This window comes from Dermacentor silvarum, chromosome 9 (genome assembly GCF_013339745.2).
Source record: "Dermacentor silvarum isolate Dsil-2018 chromosome 9, BIME_Dsil_1.4, whole genome shotgun sequence".
NCBI lineage: Eukaryota > Metazoa > Arthropoda > Arachnida > Ixodida > Ixodidae > Dermacentor > Dermacentor silvarum.
This window is the reverse complement of record NC_051162.1, coordinates 90,188,259-90,210,361: the sequence shown is the minus strand read 5'-3', so window position 1 is coordinate 90,210,361 and position 22,103 is coordinate 90,188,259. Positions and strand designations below refer to the sequence as shown.

General features: G+C 45.7%; 3 protein-coding genes across 4 annotated transcripts in view; 2 read left to right on the top strand and 1 right to left on the bottom strand.

The window, feature by feature from the left end:
- Window positions 1-22,103, top strand: part of LOC119463330 (pecanex-like protein 1) — a 232,277-nt gene that overhangs the window by 26,917 nt on the left and 183,257 nt on the right.
- LOC119463735 (uncharacterized) lies at window positions 7,400-11,108 on the top strand. Of its 2 annotated transcripts, XM_049656517.1 has the most exons (3): window positions 7,400-7,813; window positions 8,548-8,893; window positions 9,287-11,108. In XM_049656517.1, the coding sequence occupies exons 2-3, from the start codon at window positions 8,760-8,762 to the stop codon at window positions 10,347-10,349; spliced, it is 1,197 nt and encodes a 398-aa protein (XP_049512474.1). In that variant the 5' UTR covers window positions 7,400-7,813; window positions 8,548-8,759; the 3' UTR covers window positions 10,350-11,108. The 2 variants fall into 2 exon arrangements, with proteins under 2 accessions (XP_049512474.1, XP_049512473.1); XM_049656516.1 differs by having other exon boundaries at window positions 7,400-8,893.
- On the bottom strand, window positions 11,282-15,353 carry LOC125940408 (uncharacterized). Its single transcript, XM_049656530.1, has 2 exons — window positions 14,954-15,353; window positions 11,282-11,835 (listed from the first exon to the last, which is right to left on the bottom strand). Exons 1-2 carry the CDS (start codon window positions 15,022-15,024, stop codon window positions 11,364-11,366), a joined length of 543 nt encoding a protein of 180 aa, XP_049512487.1. The 5' UTR covers window positions 15,025-15,353; the 3' UTR covers window positions 11,282-11,363.

Below are 22,103 nucleotides of genomic sequence, written 5' to 3'. Positions count from 1 at the left end.
CGCTTTCGTAGACTCAGCTTAACGTGAAGCGCATGCTTGACTTGATTTAAGTGACGCCTGTCTTGAACGCGCCGAAGGAAACGCAACGAGCTTCCTTGGCACGTTCACGCCAAGCGTCATTTAGATCAGGTCAAGCAAGAGATTCAAGCTAATATGCATTTCAGAATACGGAAGTAAGTCATGAACCACAAAGGCAGCATTTCTATCAAGCTCGTATCATCTCATTCATAGCCTTTCGTTGATTGATTCCTTCGTGCATTCATTCACTGTCTTAACCATCCTTTGGATCCATGCTCTCACGTATTCATTCATGCCCATGCACTTGGCCGCTCCTCACCGATTAATTGTTCCTCACTTTATGGTAATTTGTTGATAAAATTTCCGAAACATCTATTGATTGACTGAGTGTCTTAGTCACGAAATCGAAGTCGCGCAGCTGGACGACTTGCCATGGTTGCACACTTCGGATAGAACGCGACCATATGTGGACAACATATCCTCTTGCTTGTTTGCTCATTCATTCATTCATTCATTCATTCATTCATTCATTCATTCATTCATTTATTCAACAAGTCAGTCAGTCAGCCAGTCAGTCAGTCATCTGGACTGCGTAGAGGATACTGGTGCGTTATGCACACTTTATGCTGAACCTGTTCCGGAACGTGATCCGCACTGAGATATTGATAGGCTGAGAACGAGAGAGAGATAACGATATTAAGAAACGAATGCAACGCACTCTGTACTGGCGAAGGAGCGCCTTGCCCGAGAGAGAGGACGTTCATATCGTGGTATAGGCCGGCGCGTGCGTAGGCGGATACAGCTGTGACCGCGGCCCGTGCCAAGCCCGTGTCGCCGCCAAAGCAGCTGACGACTGCGTCGCCCGCAACTATACTACGCCGGAGGGCCCCGTCGCTCCGACACTGACGTCGCGGTCGTCTCGCGATAAGCGAGCGATAGCCCTTGTGTGTAGTACGTCGAGCTGTGACGGACGTTTCCTCTTTGATACCGCGCGAGCGAGCGGCGCCGCTGTAATTGCGCCGGCAGGAAGACGAGGCGGAACTCCGATACCCATCCTTAACGCTCTCGGCGGTGGAGATTTCGAAGAGATAACTTTAAAATTGGATTCGCGTGGGAGGATACGCCGTACGAGGGGCTTTATCACACTTAAATGGTCGTATATACGAAAGCAGAGGAAGCATCTAGGGGAAGTTGACGGTCAGTTTTAATGGAAATCTAGAAATAGTAGGAAAGCGAAATATGAAAGTGGACGAAAAGACCACTTGCCACAAGTGGGAAACAATGAAAGGTTTGAAAGGACGCTCCCCATCCGCCGCCATATAGTGTGCATAAAGTGTGCATAACGCACCAGTATCCTCTACGCAGTCCAGATGACTGACTGACTGGCTGACTGACTGACTTGTCAGCATAAAGTCAGCATAAAGTGTGCATAACGCACCAGTATCCTCTACGCAGTCCAGATGACTGACTGACTGGCTGACTGACTGACTTGTTGAATAAATGAATGAATGAATGAATGAATGAATGAGCAAACAAGCAAGAGGATATGTTGTCCACATATGGTCGCGTTCCAATCATTTAGATTGGAACGACGACGAAGTTGCTCTTTGCTAGAACGCATCTATCTCGGCTAGCTATATTTCGTCCATTTTTCCACGATTTCCGGGGCGCTTTATGTGTCCAGCCTTGCGGCTATGGACGCGGAGCCTCCCGCAGTCCTGTGTGGCCAGAAGTCTACCACGGCGAGCTCTTCATTGACAAGGGGCAACCGGTCCACCAGCAGTGAAGACTCCACTGAGGCTCCTGCTCTCGTGGTCATGGATGCGGATCCTGCAATCCCGCCGGGCCAGAGGTCTACTTTGACAAGCTCCTCAAGGAAGCGAGGTACTTGGTCTAGCACCAGCGAAGACACTGAGATTTACTCGGTCACAGGCGACGACTCATCGGACGACAGCTTTGTATCGGTGAGGAGCCGAAAGGCAAAAAGAAGACTCATCAAGACGTCATCACCCGGGAGTACATCAACCCTGCATGCAAAACCTGAGCGCTGGCCGCACACCATCCTTTTCATCCCTGTGGATAATTCCATCAGCCTTCGAGGATTAAACAGGCAAGCTCTCTCCGTTTTCCTTGAGGGAATGGCACCAAATGAAATTAAGGAGGTCCGAATAAACACGCGCAAGAATGTCTTGGCTGTCGACACGACCCGGGGAAATGCGCTGGATAAGCTCCGACAGATAACAGAATTGGGAAACATCAAAGTAAGACCGGTTATACCAATGGAAGAAACCTGCACTGCCGGCGTAATCTACGACATTGACCTGGCAATTACGAACTCAGACCTGCCCATTCTGATTAAACCGGCGTATGAAGGAGTAGTCATAACGCACGTATGCCGCCTTGGAAACAGCCGCTGCGTGAAGATAGTTTTCAAGGGCGACTCTATCCCTTCGCATGTCAAGGTTGGTCACTTCCGACATGTTGTTCGGCCGTTTGTCCCTAAGCCGCTTCAATGTCACAAATGCTTCAAGATTGGACATGTCGAGGGCGCCTGTGCAAAATCTGTAGTGTGCCCTCGATGTGCGGAGTCGCACACTGCAGACGTCTGCCGCGCAACCAACATTAGATGTGGCAACTGTAACGGTTCTCATGAAGCCACATCTAAAGACTGCCCACGGATCAAAAAAGAATTTGCTATCCTGAAACAGATGGTTAGGGACAGCTCTTCTCACAGTGAAGCTTCTGAAAAGATCCGGCGTCGACGTCGACGTCATCGACGGAAACGTACAACTCAAGGTGCAGTTCATGCACAGATTGTGCCAACGCGATCAGCTTCGAGTACAAGCAGACCCGAGATCACAAGGAGGCCTCCAACGGAAAATCCTTCCCGTGTAGAAGACTGGCCAGCGCTCCCGAGCGCTCAGCCCTCCAAGGAGACTACACGTTTGAAGCCTCCATCGAAGCAACCTTCAGTTGATGTTCTGCCAACAGTAGACCGCCAAATCATCCCGATGTTGCGGTCCATAATTGATGTCATCAGAGTAATGCTGACCAGCATGGAAACTCCATCCGCTCGGAGGGGACTACAAGTGCTGGACTCGCTGAGCCCAGTCCTAGCAACCCTCGAGTGAACCATGGCTGACAACCACCAGTCATTTCGTAAGGAGGTCAAAGAAGCATCGATTATTCAGTGGAACGCCAGAGGTCTAAGATCTCGCATTGCTGATTTTCGCCAGTTTGTACATATTAACCGATTTCCAATAATCGTTATCTGCGAACCAAATTTAACACACCCTATCAGACTATCCGGCTACGAGTCAATTACGTCCTCAAATAACAACGGAAATAGCAAGGTAGTCGTCTTTATTCGCCGTGAGCTTACTTACGTCATCCAGCCTGTGCAACCTCATGACGACAATCAGTATGTCTGCTTAACCGTCAAAAATAGAAAGCTCACCTTTACACTTGTAGGCGCGTACCTATCTCCATCAAGCCGGTTTGACACCAAAAGACTAGAAGACATAATAAAAGCGTCCCCTGGTCCTTGGATTATCACCGGGGACTTTAACGCCCATCACACCATTTGGGGAAGCTCAAAAGTCAACGCAACCGGACGAAGTCTCGCTTCGTTTTCCTCCAATCATGACCTCTTGCTGCTCAATGACGCAAGTCCTACGTTTCTACGCGGCACAGTGTACAGCAGCTGCCTGGACTTGACCTTTGTATCACGCCGCTTTGCCACGCGCGTTAAGTGGTTTTTGGACATTGAGACACATGGCAGCGATCACATCCCCACCTACCTCAAGATTGACGGCATGTCTAACACTCACCCGCCAAGCACACTACGAAGAATTGATTGGACTGTGTTTAAAAACCACCTGGAGGACGCTTGTCAGAAAGGTCTTTTATCTGGACTGCAGGAAGCTATTAAAGAAGCGGCGCAGACCGCTATGTGCACGCTCATGTGCTCATCGAAGTACTCGCAATTCGACCTGGAGTTGGAGCGACTTCGTGCTATTCGTCGTCGCGCCGAACGAAGATACCGACGCACGAAGTCCATTCACGATCTAAGGACAGCCCGGCGCACTCAAAAGAAGATACAACGCCGCATGGATAAACTGGAATCGGAGCGATGGACAAAGTATTGTGAGTCCCTTGACCCCCGCAAGCCACTGTCTCAAATATGGAGAACTGTGAGAGGCCTACGTTCCGTTCCGGAACAACGCTTTCCATTCAAGGCACTAGCACTTTTCCAACGCCGACAAGACCTCGACGTAGCGGAAGATTTCTGTGCCATGATTACAGGCCAGTCAGTGGGATCAAGTTCCCTTACCTCTGACTACGTTCCGGACACACGGGACTCACGCATGGATCTGCCGTTCAGCACTCAAGAGCTCGACGCGGCACTTGCCCTATGTAATCGGTCGTCGTCCCCTGGACCAGATGGTATTTCTTACTGTACCTTGTGCCACCTCGGTGAACTAGCGCGAAGTGCCTTGCTGAACGTCTTCAATGAGTCCTGGGAGAATGGAAACGTTCCTCAAGAATGGAAGACCAGCCGCCTGGTACCACTCCTCAAACCTGGCAAGTCTCCTCTAGAGATTACTTCCTACCGCCCAATCGCGCTGGCTAGTTGCATTGGGAAGGTGATGGAACGAATGGTCCTCGCCAGACTTGAATGGTACCTGGAACGCTATGAAGTTTATCCAGACGCAATGGCTGGCTTTCGACGTCACCGATGTTCCATTGACAACGTCATCGATTTGGTTACTTACGTTCAACATCAAAAGACGTGCAAGCGATTATCTGTCGCTATGTTCCTCGACATCAAAGGAGCATATGACAATGTTCTTCATGAGGCTATATTAGAGGCTCTGGAAATGGTTGGCCTCGGCGGTAGGCTTTATCGTTGGACACGCAGTTATTTACATATGCGGTCTCTATTTGTGAATACTGAAGACGGCCCAACTTCTCAACACTATACACACCGTGGAGTACCACAGGGTGGTGTGTTGAGCCCAACACTCTTCAATCTTGTGCTCATTGCCCTAGTAGAATGCCTACCAAATACGGTGAAGTTGTCAATATATGCGGATGACATATGCGTCTGGGCATCTGGCGTGACGCGTCCACAAGTACGTGCTAGGCTCCAAAAATCTGCGGCGTTGATAGCGACGTACCTTAATGAACAAGGCCTCAAGATTTCCCCAGAAAAATGCGCATTGATCGCATTTAGCCGGAAACGAATGACACCATACACCATAACCATCGATGGACAAAATATCCCTTACGTCAGAACGCACAGGTTCTTAGGGGTAATCATCGATCGTGACCTTTGTTGGAGTCCCCATGTCACCAACCTAAAGAAGCGCCTGACAGCCATCTCTCATCTCTTCAAGTTTCTTGGAGGAAAATCCTGGGGTACTTCAGTACACGCGATGATGCAACTCTACAGGACGCTGTTTCTCGGGTATCTGAGGTACAGCTTGGCAGTGCTGACCAATACCTGTAGAACTAACATTCGTACAATCGAAAGTGCTCAGGCACAGGCACTTAGGGTCTGTCTAGGGTTGCCACGATGTACATCAACATCAGAAACCATTGCAATTGCACATGACTACCCAGCCAAGATTCACATTATTATGGAAGCGCTCAGAGCACACGTCAGGCACCTTGCTCGCGCCCCTTCCCACCATCTAGCCTCACTGCCAGAAGACCGACCACGTGCCTCTTTTTGTCAGACAATACTGCCTTATCGTACATACCTTCCATCAGGTTACACAGCTGCAACGAGAGTTTTGTTTCCTCCTTGGTGCTTGGCTCAGCCACAAGTTCGACTGACAGTGCCTGGAATTCGAACGAAAGCCGAACTCTCATCACCAGCTCTCAAGCAACTTTCGCTGATCATGCTCTACGAAAAATACAGTGATCATACCCATCTATACACTGATGGTTCAACCACCGTGGACGGTTCTGCAGGATCAGTGTTTTTTCCTGCGAAAGTCTCCACCTTGAAATTCAAGACATCACACCAGACGACATCGACAGCCGCGGAGCTTGCTGCTCTTCGTAGCGCACTTCGCATAATTCGTGAGGAACCACCTAACAAATGGAGTGTTTTCAGTGACTCCAAGGCAGCGCTACATTGCTTGCTTTCCGCCTTACACCGTGGACCCTACGAACAACTAGTCCTAGAAATCCGAGAGCTCCTTCATTGCCTCGTCGAGCAAGGACACGACGTCACCTTTCAGTGGCTCCCTAGCCACTGTGGCGTAATGGGCAACGAATATGCTGATGAAGCTGCTCGATCTGCTCACGAAGACGGCGCACAGGAACCAATCCCGCTGTCACGAACAGATGCAGCTGCGAAACTTCGAGTGCTTGCAAACGATGCCACACAATCGTTGTGGAACACACCTAGTTTGCAACACACACGTCTGCATCGACTGGACCCCTGTCTTCGACTTCGACCTCCACCTGGACTATCCCGACCCGAAACAACAGTACTTTGCAGATTGTGGCTTGGTGTCGCATTTACAAAGTCGTTTGCTTTCCGCATCGGATGGGAGGATAGTGCTGCGTGTGATCACTGCGGCGACGAGGAAACAATCGAGCACGTACTTTGTCACTGTCCCCAATACAGCGCACATAGGCAGTCATTCGCGACCGCGCTGGCACGTCTTGACGACCGGCCGCTTTCGGAGCAGACAGTCCTGGAACGCCGGCCTATACAGTCGTCACACAACAAGTCAGTCAAGGCACTCTTGAAGTTTTTGCGATCGAGTGGACTATCTGACAGACTATAGTTCTCACAGACGTTTCGAACCTCCTCCTTTTCTTTTTCTTTTTTTTTAATACCTTAATTTTTTTTTGTGACTGCTTTTTCTCTTCCCTATTCTTTCCGCCTTTCATTTCCCCTTCCCCTTCCCCCAGTGCAGGGTAGCAAACCAGAATCTTTTCCGGTTAACCTCCCTGCCTTTCCCACCACGTTTCTCTCTCTCTCTCTCTCTCTCTCCCATCCGCCGCTATGGTCATGCGTGGCGCTGGCTGACTACCATGGGTTAATCTTTCAGACATGCGAAAATACCCCGAAAAGTTAATGCTTTACTGCTGCCGCCGGTAGCTGATAACGATGAAGCGACGCACGCGCAATGGGGTGGAATGCGTTTTCGACTCCCACCTGCGACAAGGTTGTTCTTTTTTTTTTCGCCCACTTTGATTTCAGATTTTCTTAGTATTTCTACATTTCATGTAACACTGGCAATCAATTTCCCCTGCGATTTTTTTTCATTTTATTGTTCGTTTGCTTCGCATAAAATGAAAAAAAAAAAGATCGCGCCTCTTGCCACGCCTTCGTCTTATCGCCCAACGGTTATTATTGACCCTTTTCGCGAAGCAGTTTGTTCTAGAGGAACGAGATGGCGCTATCGGAGGCGCGCCATTGCTTGCCTCAGGCGCAATTCTGCTCGAATCCGAAACCACATCCGCTGCTACCTTGCTACCGTGCGATCAGCAGTCGGACCGCTAACGCACTGTGCTCCGTTCAAGCTGCGAAATGTGGAATGGTAGAGGCAAGACGTGTGCAGTAGTTGGCTGCAAGAACAGCGACTGGGACATAAAAATATGGAATGAATCTGTGTGCGAAGTTCACGGACCGCTACTGCACAAGGACTGTCCGTGTTGCCGACCATTCGCGATGCACGGCTTCCCACAAGGATTAAAAAATGCCGTCGTCCGCCAGCGTTGGATCGCAAATCTTCAACGAAAAAACTTCGACCCCGGAACGTGGGCAAGAGTGAGTACCGCTCGTTACAGTGACCAAAGGTATAGCGGCGCCGCTACCGGCATAGTAAGATTCACGCCGCGTATGACCGGAACCGCGACTTCAGCCTAATTTGCACAGTTTATTTTGTAATGTCGCTTACTGTCACAGCTGAGAATAAGCATTAATATGTCTTCGTTCACGACACAACACGTCCGCTCGAAATGGTTGCCGTTTGCAGTCATCGGCACCTTCATTTCGCCTATCAACAAATAGAAATTCGCCTGGCAAAATCCGTGAACGTCGTTGCTTTTTCTGTAGCTCTGCTTCTGTAAAAAAATGTCTGTTAAGTACTGCGCCGCCAACGAACGACACGCAAGTTTTAGTGCTCAGCCTTCACGGTATATTGAGTAATTATGACGCGTAAGCGTCTCGATCAAGACACGGTGCGAGTCACTTTCCGAGTACCATATCCAACACTTACCACGGTTGTGAAGCAGCCCAATACTACTGATCGAGTACACCACTAAATGAGTCCACACGCTCAAATTATTCAACACATCAAATAATCTGACAGCTGCTCTCCCTTATTGATAACAGACAAGACTGCTTTCTTGCTTCGCCGTTGCTATTCGATAACAAAGTAGGATTAAGAAAACCACTAAGTAAACAACAATTCCAATTTATTTAACAAATAGCCTAAAAGCTTGTGAGTGCCAATAAAACACTGCAGGTTTATTCAAGTCTGTATGTACTTCCTTTCACAGGTGTGTTCGGTCCATTTTGTTGATGGATGTCCCACAAAAAATAACCCATACCCAACACTGCACCTTGGAACACCGGTAATGTGCAATTCTTCATTCATGCTCTCTCGCCATAACTCCTGCTGTATTGAATATATATGTTTTCTTTTTCTGTATTTAAAATTTAGACTATCCATCACAAAGGAAGAAGGCAGTTAAAGCGCCCTGCAACCTGCATGCAAGAAGCTGAGACAACGGTCACCATATGCCCAGCGACAGCTGACACCAGCACTGAACAGCAGACAGCAATGGACGAGCAAGATGAAGGCGACAGTGAACCCTGCTACAGTTACAGTTACATACCAAATAGGTACATTGCTTATGCCACCAATAGCATGTCATTGCTTTTACGCACAGAACTGTTCTTTAGAACTCATTAAAAAATATAGAATCTGCGTTAATGTCGAATCTAGTGGATATACTCTTGACTATCTACAGAAACAGCCAAAATTGCTTTGGTCTGTTCAATGCTAGCATTATTTGTGACCAAGTTCCAAGCTATTTTTGTACAATTCCTGCTTATGATAGTTAATGAGAGGTTAGTGCAAGTAAAGATTTTCTGTTTACTACCACCTGTCTCATTAGCACAAGAAATTTAGAGCCTTTATGCTAGTAAAGTTACATGCTCATTATTATTCTAAAGTTTTTAAATTGTAAGTATTGTAAACTGAGTTCTGTTGTATCTGCAAACTTCACTACACAGGCTGACAGAGGCAGAGGAAACACCAAGGAGCTGCTCGGCCTGCGGCTGCAAATGCCAGTTTCTGGTGACATCGGACAAGGAAGTTCAAGCCACAGCACAATTATCTGAACACACATACAGCAAACATCCAGAACAGTCTTCTGTGACAGCGAACAGGGCTTGTCAAACAGCATTTACTGTCTACTCGACTCTCACTTCAAGCTCCTTCAGGTTTTTTACAGGGCTTTCAAAGGATGTGTTTGATGAATTGGTGAGGTCTCTTGAAGCAACTGCTGAGCAGAACTCATTTGTTTTACCCTTCCAAGATCAGGTGCTGCTGACACTTATGAGGCTGCGCTTAGGGCTGCTACTTAATGACCTCAGTTTCCGCTTCGGTATTTCCACAGCTCTAGTGAGCAGGATTTTCTGCACTATAGTGTCAGCTCTTGCTCACTTTTCTAGAAAATATCTGGTGTTCTGGCTGGCAAGAGAAACAATTAGAAGAACAATGCCTAGCATTTTTGAGGACTATCCGCTAGCAACATGCATCATCGATTGCTTTGAGATTTTTGCTGAGAAACCGGGCAACTTGCTACGGAGAAATCAGACCTACAGTCATTATAAATCCCACAACACTGCCAAAGTACTGCACGTCATTGCACCCAATGGGTTTGTGATGTTCATTTCCAAGCCATATGGTGGACGTGCAAGCGATCGGTTCATCACATTGGACAGTGGCTTTACAAGGTTTCTGACACCAGGTGATGAGATCCTGGCTGACAGGGGTTTCACAATAGGCGACTGTTTACCAATGGGAGTAAATCTAAGGTTACCAAGCTTTTCAAAAGGCAGACAACAAATAAGTGGCCCTGAGCTAGTAAAGTCAAGGCGCCTAGCAAGGCTCCGCATTCATGTTGAGCGGTCTATAAGACGACTTAAATGCTTCAGGATACTGAAGCATTTTCCCGCAAGCATCTTTGCAAAAAAACCACTTGCTAATGATGTACTGACTGCTGTAGCCGGGCTGTGCAATCTTCAGCCACCTTTAATTAAGGACAGAGTGATTTCTGCACCTTCAAACTAAATAAAATAAATCCTCATTTTCAGACAGGACATCAAAGAATAATAAGCAGGCAGGCCCTGCCATCATAAAAATGAGTAGAACAGCACAAGTCACAGGCATGTTGGAATACAATTACTGCTAAGTCCTGAAACACCTTTCTCAGTTCGTGCACAATAGTTCTTTTACGACAAAACTCTGTTAACACTTTCAGATGCAATGTACGCAAAGATAGTGCATCAACAGCAAAATCACTGACAAAAGTAATATTTAAAATGGGTTGCATATATCTCGAGACACTTGCGATTGGAATTGTGCTGCAATTTAACATGTGCAAAATGTTTTAGTAAAATGAGTGGGAAGGTAGATGGTTAGGTGTTTTTGCTTGGTGTCAGTATGTAGTTGTATGTAGTGGGTTGACTTCTTTCAATGTGTTTCACAATGTCATGCACCAGGCATAATTTTCAAGCGGCTGAACGAGTGCTTTTCAATACACGAAATAGTTGATGTACGCACATATGGTGTTCCTGTAGCGACTTTTCGCATGGAGTCCACATTCTGTAATCTTGACAAAACTCACTACAGAACTGAACATTCTTAATCTTTTCTGCAGCTGTACACTTTCTATGATTCTGAGGAGGCAAGAAATGTGGCGAAAGAAAGTTTTCAATCAATAGGTTAAAGTGGCATCTGAAAGGGTTAAGATTAATTATCTGATCAGCTGAAAGTTCCATGCAGCTATATTTGTTTCTAATCAATTACCTTGTGATAATAGGAATCTGTTTTTAATGTCCCTTGACATTTCTTTTGAAACAATTTTTTTTGTACTTTTAAAAAAGTGTATGCATACTGTTGCTTAGCTTGTGATGTAAACAACTGAAGAAACAGGTGTTGGTTGTGTTCACTATGTAACAATAAAGTTACTACAGATAAGCATGAAGTCTCAGCATTTATTTTCCAAGACTCCTCAAGGGTCATCCAAATTTAGTGTGCACTGTAAATGAAAGCACTGAGTCACTTGCATGAAATGTAGCACTTTCACTGAGCCCTGTCAGTGAGAGCAGGCAGCAGGTGAGCAAAATAAAAGTGCTCCAACTGCGGAACATATGTTTCTAGGAACTCTTTGTCGTAGAGCACCTCAACAACATAGGCCTCCCCTGGTGACCATACGACAAAGTCGCAACGCTCCTTTTGACAGCAGTACATCTGGAGCTGCACCTGAAAATAATATTTGTTCTTCCCCTTCTTGCTTAGACTCAGTGTGCCGTCTACGCTGATGACATCATACTGTCCACTGTTGAAAAGTTCCTTAAGGCTCCCATGCTTCTCCAAAGTCTGGGGAGTGGGGCACTTTATCTCGATAATTGTTGGCGAGTCAGCAATTACGCCATCAGGGCTTGCCCCCAACCATGATGTTTCTGGCCTGACAACCAAGCCAACCTCCTGGACCTTGGTGGCTTTTAACTGCTCGTACCACCGACGAGCTTTGGGCTCAGATATTTGCCCATGGCTTCAAAAAAAGAAAAAACAGGTACCATTATTACATCACCAAACATTTCGTCATAACAGATTCACATTCACTTCACAATTAATGTTTCCAGTCTTTTCTTCATTTGGTGATGTAGCATGCATAATTCCCAGCACATTAGAAAGAGCTCCAGCAGCAGACGGCACAATTTCACAACACGATTTTGAGCACAACCATCTGTGCTGTTAAGAGTCCCCTTCAACACCAGGTGACAACTCCCCCCCCCCTCCTCCCCCCCCCCCTTTTAAGCTTCCCACATTTTCTTTTTTGAAATCAATTCCATGCCCTTTATTTTTCTTTAGATGAAAGGAAGGAGCATTCACTAAAAGCTACTACATTTAATAGCTTGAGACGATGTATGCTTCCTCAACATGATCAAAATTAACCATTAAGAGACAGGTAAATACAGCCATATTAGAAAGCGAAAGTGCACTGGTCACGAGGAAGAGGTACACTATAAAGAAAGAAAAGTCAAACAGAATTACTATATCCTACATATATATGCACAACTTTCTCGGGTGCCAAACACAACAAACAAGGGCAAACCAATGCTACCAAACACAAGCACCATACACAATACGTTACACATGCTGCATTGTAATAAAACCTTTCCAAGAAAACTCGAAAATAGGAAAATGCACCTTTTGCATTGAACATATACGTGACAAATGTCTCTTAGTGGTATCGTCGTTATGTCGATACCTTGATTCTGAAATGCATTTAGCAATGTAGCAAGCTGGTAACGTATCGTCTGCTTTCCATACGATGGCAACGACTGACAGCCCACCAGTTAGGATTGCAGGTAGCATACATAATATCATTATTTCGAACCTTGCAAGAGTTTGTTGTGTTTTTTTTTTGTATTTAGTGCATAAAGCGAGATAGTTTGAAATCATAAAATGAAACCACAGTTGCAATGCGCATTTTCTTCAAGAAGTCAGCAGTAAGGCACTTGACACACTAAGCAAATGACATGCTTTTCAAATTAAGAGCTTATTTTTGTTTTCAACTGTTGTCGTCGACCATACAATTTCACTGTAACTAAACATGGAAGAGAAAAAAAGTTGTTCAATATAACATTGACTGAAATAGCAACTTGCAGGCAGTACGGCTGCATAAAACCGACAGTGCGAGACAATTTGTTGACGACAACGTTCTCACATGGGCATCCTAAGACAATGCATCATAAAAATAAACATTTAGTGTCTTCATTGTTGTTCTACCCTATTGTTACTCTCCAAATTTCAGCCAGTATTTATGCATACACAGCATAGGTCATGAGTATGTCGACTCATACTTGCCCCACACTCATTTCACAGGGACGAGGTAGAGCGCTAATGAGTGGCGAAGAATGTGATTGGACAGGAATGTAAACAATAGTGGGTAAGAGTGCAGTGAATTGGCATCCAAGAACAGGAGTGAGTGTGAACGAAAGTCAGTGCCCAGCGATTTAAACGTGATAGTCTGAGTGCATGGCTGCCAGTGCTTTTTGTGCCACTGGAGAGCTTTGCGTGCCCTCTATAGGACCGAATGCGAGCATAATGGGTCACAAAGGATTTGCTTTCATCGTATACGACAATACACCAGCTCGGTGTTCGCAGTGCCCAATGGTGGTGTGAAAAGTGCCGGCAGACATGCGCTCCGACAATCATGTTTGAATCGCTTAGCACTGTGCATTGCCTGTAAAGATATCAGTGAGTAAGTATGACTGAGTATTGGCTTATTCTACCAACCTATGGTACACAGATATTTTTTTTTTGTACGACTTGTATTTCACATGGACATTTTCGAGTCGCTTTAGTTCCACTAACAGCTTCAACGCAAAGCAGCAAAAGCAAGTGAACCTTAATGAGAATATACAAGTTTACCTCATTGCGTGTCCAAATACAGTCATTATTTCATGTATAATTGAGGTACGGCCGAACAATGCATTAAAGAACGTGAAATGCTCAGGACAACTGTAAGGACGTGTAATGCTAAGGTAATCTAGAGATTCCTAAGCACAACAAAAAATAATGTCTCGGGGCAACATGTCTAAAAGATAGGCCTTTGCAGGTTTGTGTTTTATTGTGTAGTGTAACAGGGAGCAGCCCACAGATGCAAGAGGTCTATCTAGTTCTCTTCCTCGTTTTTCTGCATCCCGTTCCTGTCAATAATTTGTCAACAACAAAAGGGATAATAAATGTGGTGTTTAACAACGAGTAGCTTAGCAACATAAATACGCTGACCTTTTCAGTCTTGCTTACCGCTCTAAATTTCAAAAATTTTGGAAAACATTTGCACCATTGTTTAGAGTTTAATTGAAATGTGTATCTCTGAAACACACATCCACAGCTAAATAAGTTGCCTTAAATACCTGTGCTACATCTCACGAGTGCCTCGCAGCAATCTGTAGGCTATGGCTGAGCAGCATTGCGCACGGTCAGTGCCTAGGAGGGAGATACCCAGTAATATCAAGCTGAGGACTCGTTCTGCTTCAATATGTTCAGGTGTATGTATGCCTTGAGAGGGACAATAGCTGCCTGCAACAAGTGATATCCTCTTCCCTGCACCCAAAACACCACCTAACCAAGCTGAAAGTATGCACATGAGCTATTGACAGAAACGGATAGCAGTGAAATGGCCAGGCATGCTCAGTAAATCATAAAGTTCAAGACCTCCAAAGCTGCCATGTGCCCATCAACCTGCTTTGCTAAGGCTGTATCATCCTATGACTTTCACACTAGTACAAGCTACTTGTGAGATTCAGTATGTGATCACTGGATGCACACATATTACTTATTAGAGGTTTGGGTTAACCAAATTTTATCTCCCAAATTCACATTAACTCAAATTATTTCACTCAGATGGAAGGTGACAAGCATGTGATTTAGCAACATCATCTAAATACAAAGGCATGTCAAGCATTCGTTTTAGTTTAAGCTGCCTTGCATGTCCTTAGATTGAACAAAATATATATGTGCAAAATACTCTCGGATGTGTAGCATCAAGCAGCTGCGAACACCATCAGAATATGTACACTTGCAGTAATAACATTGCTCGTGCCTGTCCCTCATGTTCAGATGTTAGCCAATGAATACATTGGGTGTTTTCCCCTTACCGTGTGCTCATGCTCCCAGAAAACCTCGGATTTAAATGCCTAGCAATCCACTTCACAGGAGATGCCTTCATCGGTACAGATCCAGCTACACTGGCAGTAATTCTTATAGAGCGTTCATATTGCCATTCCGCACTGCCCTGGCGGCATTTCAGCAATTCTGCTGCACGACCATTTGATACAAGTATATAGCGGTTAAAGAAGTCTCTACAAAGTGGGCACAGCAACTGGTTGTCGTGAAGTCCATGTGGCTGCTGGGCACCTGCACAGATATGCAAATCATCATGTACAGGAAACTAAAGTTGTGAGGGGAAAAAATGTGCAATGTGGCCATAAGATCATTGTGCTTACAGAAAATAATAACCCAGTAAGTAAACAAACAATGCAGACCCACAGGAGTAGTCAGAAGGCATGTCAACAGTCAGCCATGTAGGCACTTTTATGCTTACATATTGCGCATGCTGCGAGCTCCTTTCCTCCATCTGGACTTTTATTTTTTCTGATGAGGACACCCTAACAAACACCCTTGAACGCTATCCAGGATTCATCTCTGTCCAGACCCCACATGCATGTATATAGATTGGTGTACTTATATATGCACTCAAACTAATTCTAGAGACATGAGTAAGTGGAACTGTTAGTGCAAATGAGTGAACGTATGGACATGACTTTAAATGAGTGGCTATGAGCTGACATGAGTGTGATGATAGTGTGAGTATATGTGAACTATACTGCGAAAAAGGTAAACAACCTGTAAACTTTTGCCTATACATGTGCAAGTCAGCTTTGTATTCAAACATAGTTTGCGTATTATAAGAGTAATAGAGCCTATGGTTGCCATTTGGTATTTAGGTTCTCCATTAGTTTCAGTAGTTCTAATCATGCTGTACAATAAACCACTCATTTCGAGCTGTTTAACTGGTTGTCTCTGTAACAACATATTTGACAGGTTTGGTCAGCATAACTCCGCATGAGGATGACAGGAAAAAAATTAACGAGAACACTGCTAACAAGTGAAATTTATTGTTTTCATCCTGTCATCCTCATGCAAAGTTATGCTGGCCAAACTGTCAATATGCGCCAACTACCTTAAAAAATACCTTGTTAATCACATGTGAATACCAAGTATGACAATCTTAAAGAGACGAGTTCAAGAAAAGCATACTTACGTTCAAGGCTGTCTGCAGCTGCTGCGGCTTCTCTTTCAGGCATCACAACAGAATACAGCAATGTATCACGCAGGTTGTCTAGGTTTAATGGAGACTTGGAAATGTGTGCCTCCATATCTTCATGTGACAAAAATTCCACAGTGCACACAGGGTACGTGGCATGGTTGTACACTTTCTCCATAGTGCTGGGCTCAACATTCTTTGCTGTGGAAGAGTTCCACGAACAGGCTTTATCTGTGCATGATGCACCCGTCAAGCCCCTGCTTGTTGCCTCCACAATTTTCATTAGGAGTGCACACACGTGGCTACATCTTTCACTTGGGCCTGCCTTGCAGCTGCAAGTGGCTCTTAAATCTGGCCCAAACATAACCTGCGTTTTATATGCTTTAGATGTTGTTTGTGTTGACCTTATTTCGGCTTTAATGGAGCACAGTCCATTTGTGCACTGACACAGTGCCACACCGACGTGACCACTGTCCAAGAGATTTACTCCTTCTGCAAATCCTCTAAAGTTAAGAGCTGGTTTGCCATCTGAATCCAGTTGGTTGACCATATAATCATAGACAGCTGAAACACAAAGAGTAGAATAATGTTAGTGCAGTGCTAAAAATTGCAGAGAGCACTCCTAGGTAGCATTCACTAATTAGATTTTTTTGTACACGTAAATGTGGTCAACGATAAATCAAAATGTTAACGTGACTTCTAAATGTGCTGTACATACTATACTGATTAGACTTCTATTTGGGTAATATAGTATGGGACAACTGTGACAGTCTCACATGCATATCTGCACTAAAAGCTCATGAATCAGCTCACAGTTTTATTTTTCATTGACAATGGAGAAGCATGAAAAAAATATCTAACATTCATAACCATCATTAATGATGGCTTGCTTGCTGCTTTACTGTATTTATTTATTGAGCCCCCCCCCCCCCCCCCCGCTCCTGTTTGTAATACGTTTTTCATGCTTCTCTTTTACTGTGCAGCCCCAGAATAAAATGTCAAATACCCAACTAGTACAAACTAAAGTTAATGTTGCTGTAGCAGAGCATTATTGCTGGTATTTTTTTTTTACCACAGGCAATCTTTTAGGGACAATATGATGACCAATTCGTAGCTCGGTAGCTTAGTGGGCGTGTCCGCGCACACATTTTCTTTTTTACGGGGGGGGGGGGGTGGCGTGATCGGGTATCTACTCGCGCTCAAACTCACGCCCACTCTATCCCTTATCTATTAAGCATAAGTGAATGAGTGCACTCTTGAATCAATGCGCCGAAGCGTGCGACGGAATACACCGACAGCATACGTATCCAGAGTAAGCGACCAGCGATACTACGTTTTTGCTACAAACTACACTGATAGCATACGTCTCCACAGAGTAAGCGACTAGCGATAATACGTTTTTGCTACCAACTATTACAAAGTAGAGAACATCTACGCGTTCCAGGCCTGGCGCGCGGCAAGAACAAATGTACTGCTACTGAGCACACCCGCGAGCGATTAGGGATCAAATAAACAATCAGATAGTGACCGCACCGAGGAACGTTGGGACAGAAACATGACGACACGCTGCTTGAAAGGGATTGGCAACGCAAGGACGAACAGAAAAAGACTGTTCCTGATTATTCCAGAAGCAGAAAGTCTTGACAGCTTACAATACTCAAGCGTCGCTTCTAGTACAAGCATCGTACTGCTGCTGGCACCGTTTGGACAAAGCTCAATGAGCTGTGAACGCACTTACATGTTCTTTGAAGCTGTGGCCAAAGCTTGGTATCGTCCACCCAGTCACTGTCGATGAAATCAGCCGCAAGAGATGTTTTCTGAGTCGCACCGGCCTCATACACAGCCATTGTAAACACGGAGGCTACGGAGGTGGCTGAGGCAAGGAATGGGCGCGTCATCACGTGATCAAACATGGCGGCGTCCATGGAATCGTCGCGAAAAGGGTCAATAGACTGGCGTGATTCTCTGTACATGTAATGCACACTGCTCAGTCCGTCTTGTCAATACTAGAGGGTTTTAGAGTAGGGGACGCAAGCGGCTTGCGTACGAAAGAACTAGGAGGCATGGTACTGCGCATGCGCAGAGGGGACGCTGGCGGCTCGCATACGCAAGAACTAGGAGACGTGGTACTGCGCATGCGCAGTACCATGTACTGCGTACGCAAGCCGCTTGCCTCCCCTACTCTAAAGCTTTCTACCAACTCGGGAGCGATTTCGCAAGAATATCCATCGTGAATGTTGTATGAAGCTGTCTAACCAACTTGTCAGCTTTGGGAAGAACCCACCGCGGTATCTAGTCGCTATGGCGTTGCACTGCTGAGCTGGAGGTCGCTGGTTCGATACGTGCTTGGGCGGCCGCAGCGTTTTGGTGGGTGCAAAATGCAAGAATGCTCGTTTACTTGAGATTCAGGTGCACGTTAAAGAACCCCAGGTGATATCAGGAGTCGCTTACTACGGCGTGCCTCCTAATCCTACAGTGGTCTGACAAGACAAGCCCAGAACTTCATTAATTTGAGCAAAATTTCGGATTAATGACATCACCATTCTTCATTCGCGCCAAACGGCGCAATAGGACTACGTGCTCTCTATCGTTCGAGTACTTGCCGGGCATGTTTTCCGGTAAGTGTTTTCTTTAAATATTCTCTCGGCGCTGTACTTGTAGGCCATGTTGTGCACCTATCTCCGGAGAGAAAGGTAGCTTATTGTGAATATCGGTGCTTTCTGCGATCAGTGTACGTATAGAGATAACGTAAATAACATCCGTGCTTGGGGCCGTTCTTGCAGGGTGGTTTAGTGGCACATTCAGAAGGATACAGATAGGGAAGATCAGGTCGTGGGTTCAGCGCCGAGAACTGGAAATGCTCAACTTAGAACGAAACGTATGTTTGCATGAACCAGATCAACAGGGGCGTGGTGTCATGCCGCCTTCACTCACGCGAGAAAACCAAAAAAATGTGAACCGCACAAGCCTAGAAAACCTACCCTGGAATTCGTTCTGTCGAGCGCTGTATGTCGCTCCGGTTATCAACACTAAATAACTTCAGCGGCTTCTTGCAGACCACTTGGCAGTGGTTTGGTGTATGACTGATGTCGCTTCGCTTTGGGCACGCAACAAACAAACAACGCACACAAGCAAGCAAGCAAGCAAACAAACGAACGAGCAAACAAGCTGATATCACGAGTCTGGGCACGCAGATTTATAGAAGCGGTTCGACGTAAATTCAACTTGGCAGTGTTAATGTAGCAGTAAAAGATCTGAATCGCAGACGCCGACCACGTCTTCAGATAGGACTTTGTTTCAAAGCCCGCATGGCTTCTTGTTTATTTTACGCAGGCTTTCTGTTTTCGTGAGGTACCGTATGTAACAAGCATTTTGTACCCATGGTCCCCTGCTCAGCGGCGTAACGCCGGAGTCACCGAGTTCACACACCGGTTTAGCAACCTTTCTCAGACCTACTTGAGACGCTGCCGAGTTCAGCAGAAGCAGGGAAGCGACGTGTACAGAGGCTTTTCAGGCGCCAGTGTGAGCTCTTCGCGGTAAGATAATGCATTCACGAAAAGGCGCCCGCGCACAGCGACAGTTGCTGTCGCGTTGCACTGCGGCTCGAGTCTCAAGCCGAGATAAGGCGATACGTCTTTCTGGATTTTTATCGGTGCCTTCTTCTCGGCTTGCTTTTCCCATAATGCGCACTGATGAGTCCGCAGTCTATTTGGATCACGAGACGTTCACTGTCAAAGTGCTCAGTACCTGTTTGGCACTGTTCATGAACGAAAAATATCTTCCGACGAAAAAAACATTTAAAAAGACGCTCCAGATGCTTCTGCATTCCATTTCATGCTAGATTCCAGTCAGTCTGAAATGACTCTCTTCGAAATTAGCTGGGATCGAAGTACACCCCTGCAGTCGTTTCTGGTCGAACGTTTGCTGCGTGGACGAATTAACTTTTCCGGGTTCTCGCCGTCTGTCTCTGTGACAACTGATCATTCTTTGCAAATATATGTGACGCCTTTCCTCCACGCAGTCGCCCACCTTTTTTTTATTTTTATGGGGAACCAGCGGCGGTCAAGAGACGCTACGGTTGTTTGAGTGGTTCACTGAAAAACGCTGACGGCCGTCCGGTAATGGTGTCACGGAAATAGCTTTGCATCTCGATTGAGAAACGAAACACTGCTGTGACGATAGTTATTTTTTACCCGATGTGTTCAGCCAATCCGTGTCTATACGGCTGTGCTCGCACAAGGAACGCAAGTTCCATCACGTCAGTGCCCTGATCAGGTCAGAAGCTGGACGCATATGCCTCCTGATGAGCAGTCAATTTGCCGGTACGATATCGCAGGTGATGATTCTGATGACTGGGCCGCATTCACAAAAAAAGCCTCTTACATTAGAATTGTTCGCAGGAGAAAATTTCAACAAATCCTGATGCTAGACATATTATTAGCGATAGTGGTTGGCCACACAATCAATCAATCAATGTATCAATCAATCAAATGAACATTTCGGTAGAACCAACGTAACCTTTGCAAGTGTCCCTCAGCGTATTATGTAATGTAGTAACGCCCACATACCCACTAACACACTATATAGTATTGGACACCAAACAAACAGCTTTGTGAATTCGGTCCCTGTTTCCTCTGCTCGCTAGAGCAGGCTAATGCTGCAACGTCCAGCGATCGGCTCGCTGGCTCGCAAGTTTCTCTGAGCGAGTGGCTCTGGTATTGCTGGTACTATTAAATGCGCTATGTGTTAATCGACGTTGATCGCTGATAACACCGGAAAAGGTGGCACTGTAATATCGTCGTTTTAATATCACTGAATGGTCACGAAAGTGTACCGTTTGCTATTCGAGGGTCTACTATAGAACAAAACAGCTGTAGTTAAATGTTGGAAGCCTCTTTGTTTGTCACCTTCGCATTTGTTAGTGAAAAGAGACCGTGTCAGATAAGGGAGTATCCGGGGCTGAATGGCAGGCTTTAACATCTCCATTGTGCATTGATAATCAGTCTATCGAATTATTGTAACAAAGTATACGGCGCAAAGAAAATAAAAGTAGACATAATCACATAGAAGTGCACGAAGCGTGAGCGCTAAAGCAGAAAACACACTATCTAGCCCAGCAAAGCATCTTGCTTGTTCCATCGTACTTCCATCACGCTAAAACCCTCCCCGTGATCCTTTCTTTTAATTATTGCGCTAGTTTCTGTTGCTAGTATATTTTAAACACTAGGCTGTCAAATAGTTTTACTAGAGTGTAACATTCCCATGTCTTTTTGCCCACAGTGTATACAGTACGGGAAATACTTCTGCAGAGCTATCTTTCATACAGTTTCGAGAGATCGAAAGACGTGCAATCGCCGTCACACTCGACTCGAACATGCCTTCAGGCCTTTTCACTCCTCCCGCGAATGGTGCAAGGGTTGGAGGTTATCTCATTGCGGTGCTTTAAAAATTGTCACCTTAATACATCTTCATTCCAAACCATTCGATGCTTGCTCCTAAAAGGTGTACGTTTTACGAAATAGTTGTGGTCATCACTAAGTCCAGGGTGTAAAACAAACAAAACAAAACACACAACCTGTGTTTTTCCCCTTCAACTTGTTCGGTGACCGCAACTTCATCATCATCGTGTTATCTGGCCAAACGAATTTCCGTCGAACCCGTGAGTATAGGCACTCGTTTGTTAGAATTAAGCTGCTATCTTTTGTCGTTCGGGTTATACTACATCTCGCGGCGGCTGCACCACAGCACCCGAACATATCTGAAAGATGTCGTACAAGGTAAACCCGGCATCGATCCAACGACTCCAGGAAGTGGCCCTGTCGAGGGTTATTAGCCAATTCGGTCATAGCTTGTGTGTTACATATGTTATCTTGTACACGCGTACACCTTTGATCCTCGTCCTACACACACACACACGCGCGCGCGCGCGTGCTGCCAGATCTAGTAGACCTAGGAGGGTGAAGGAATGCGACGAAGACTCT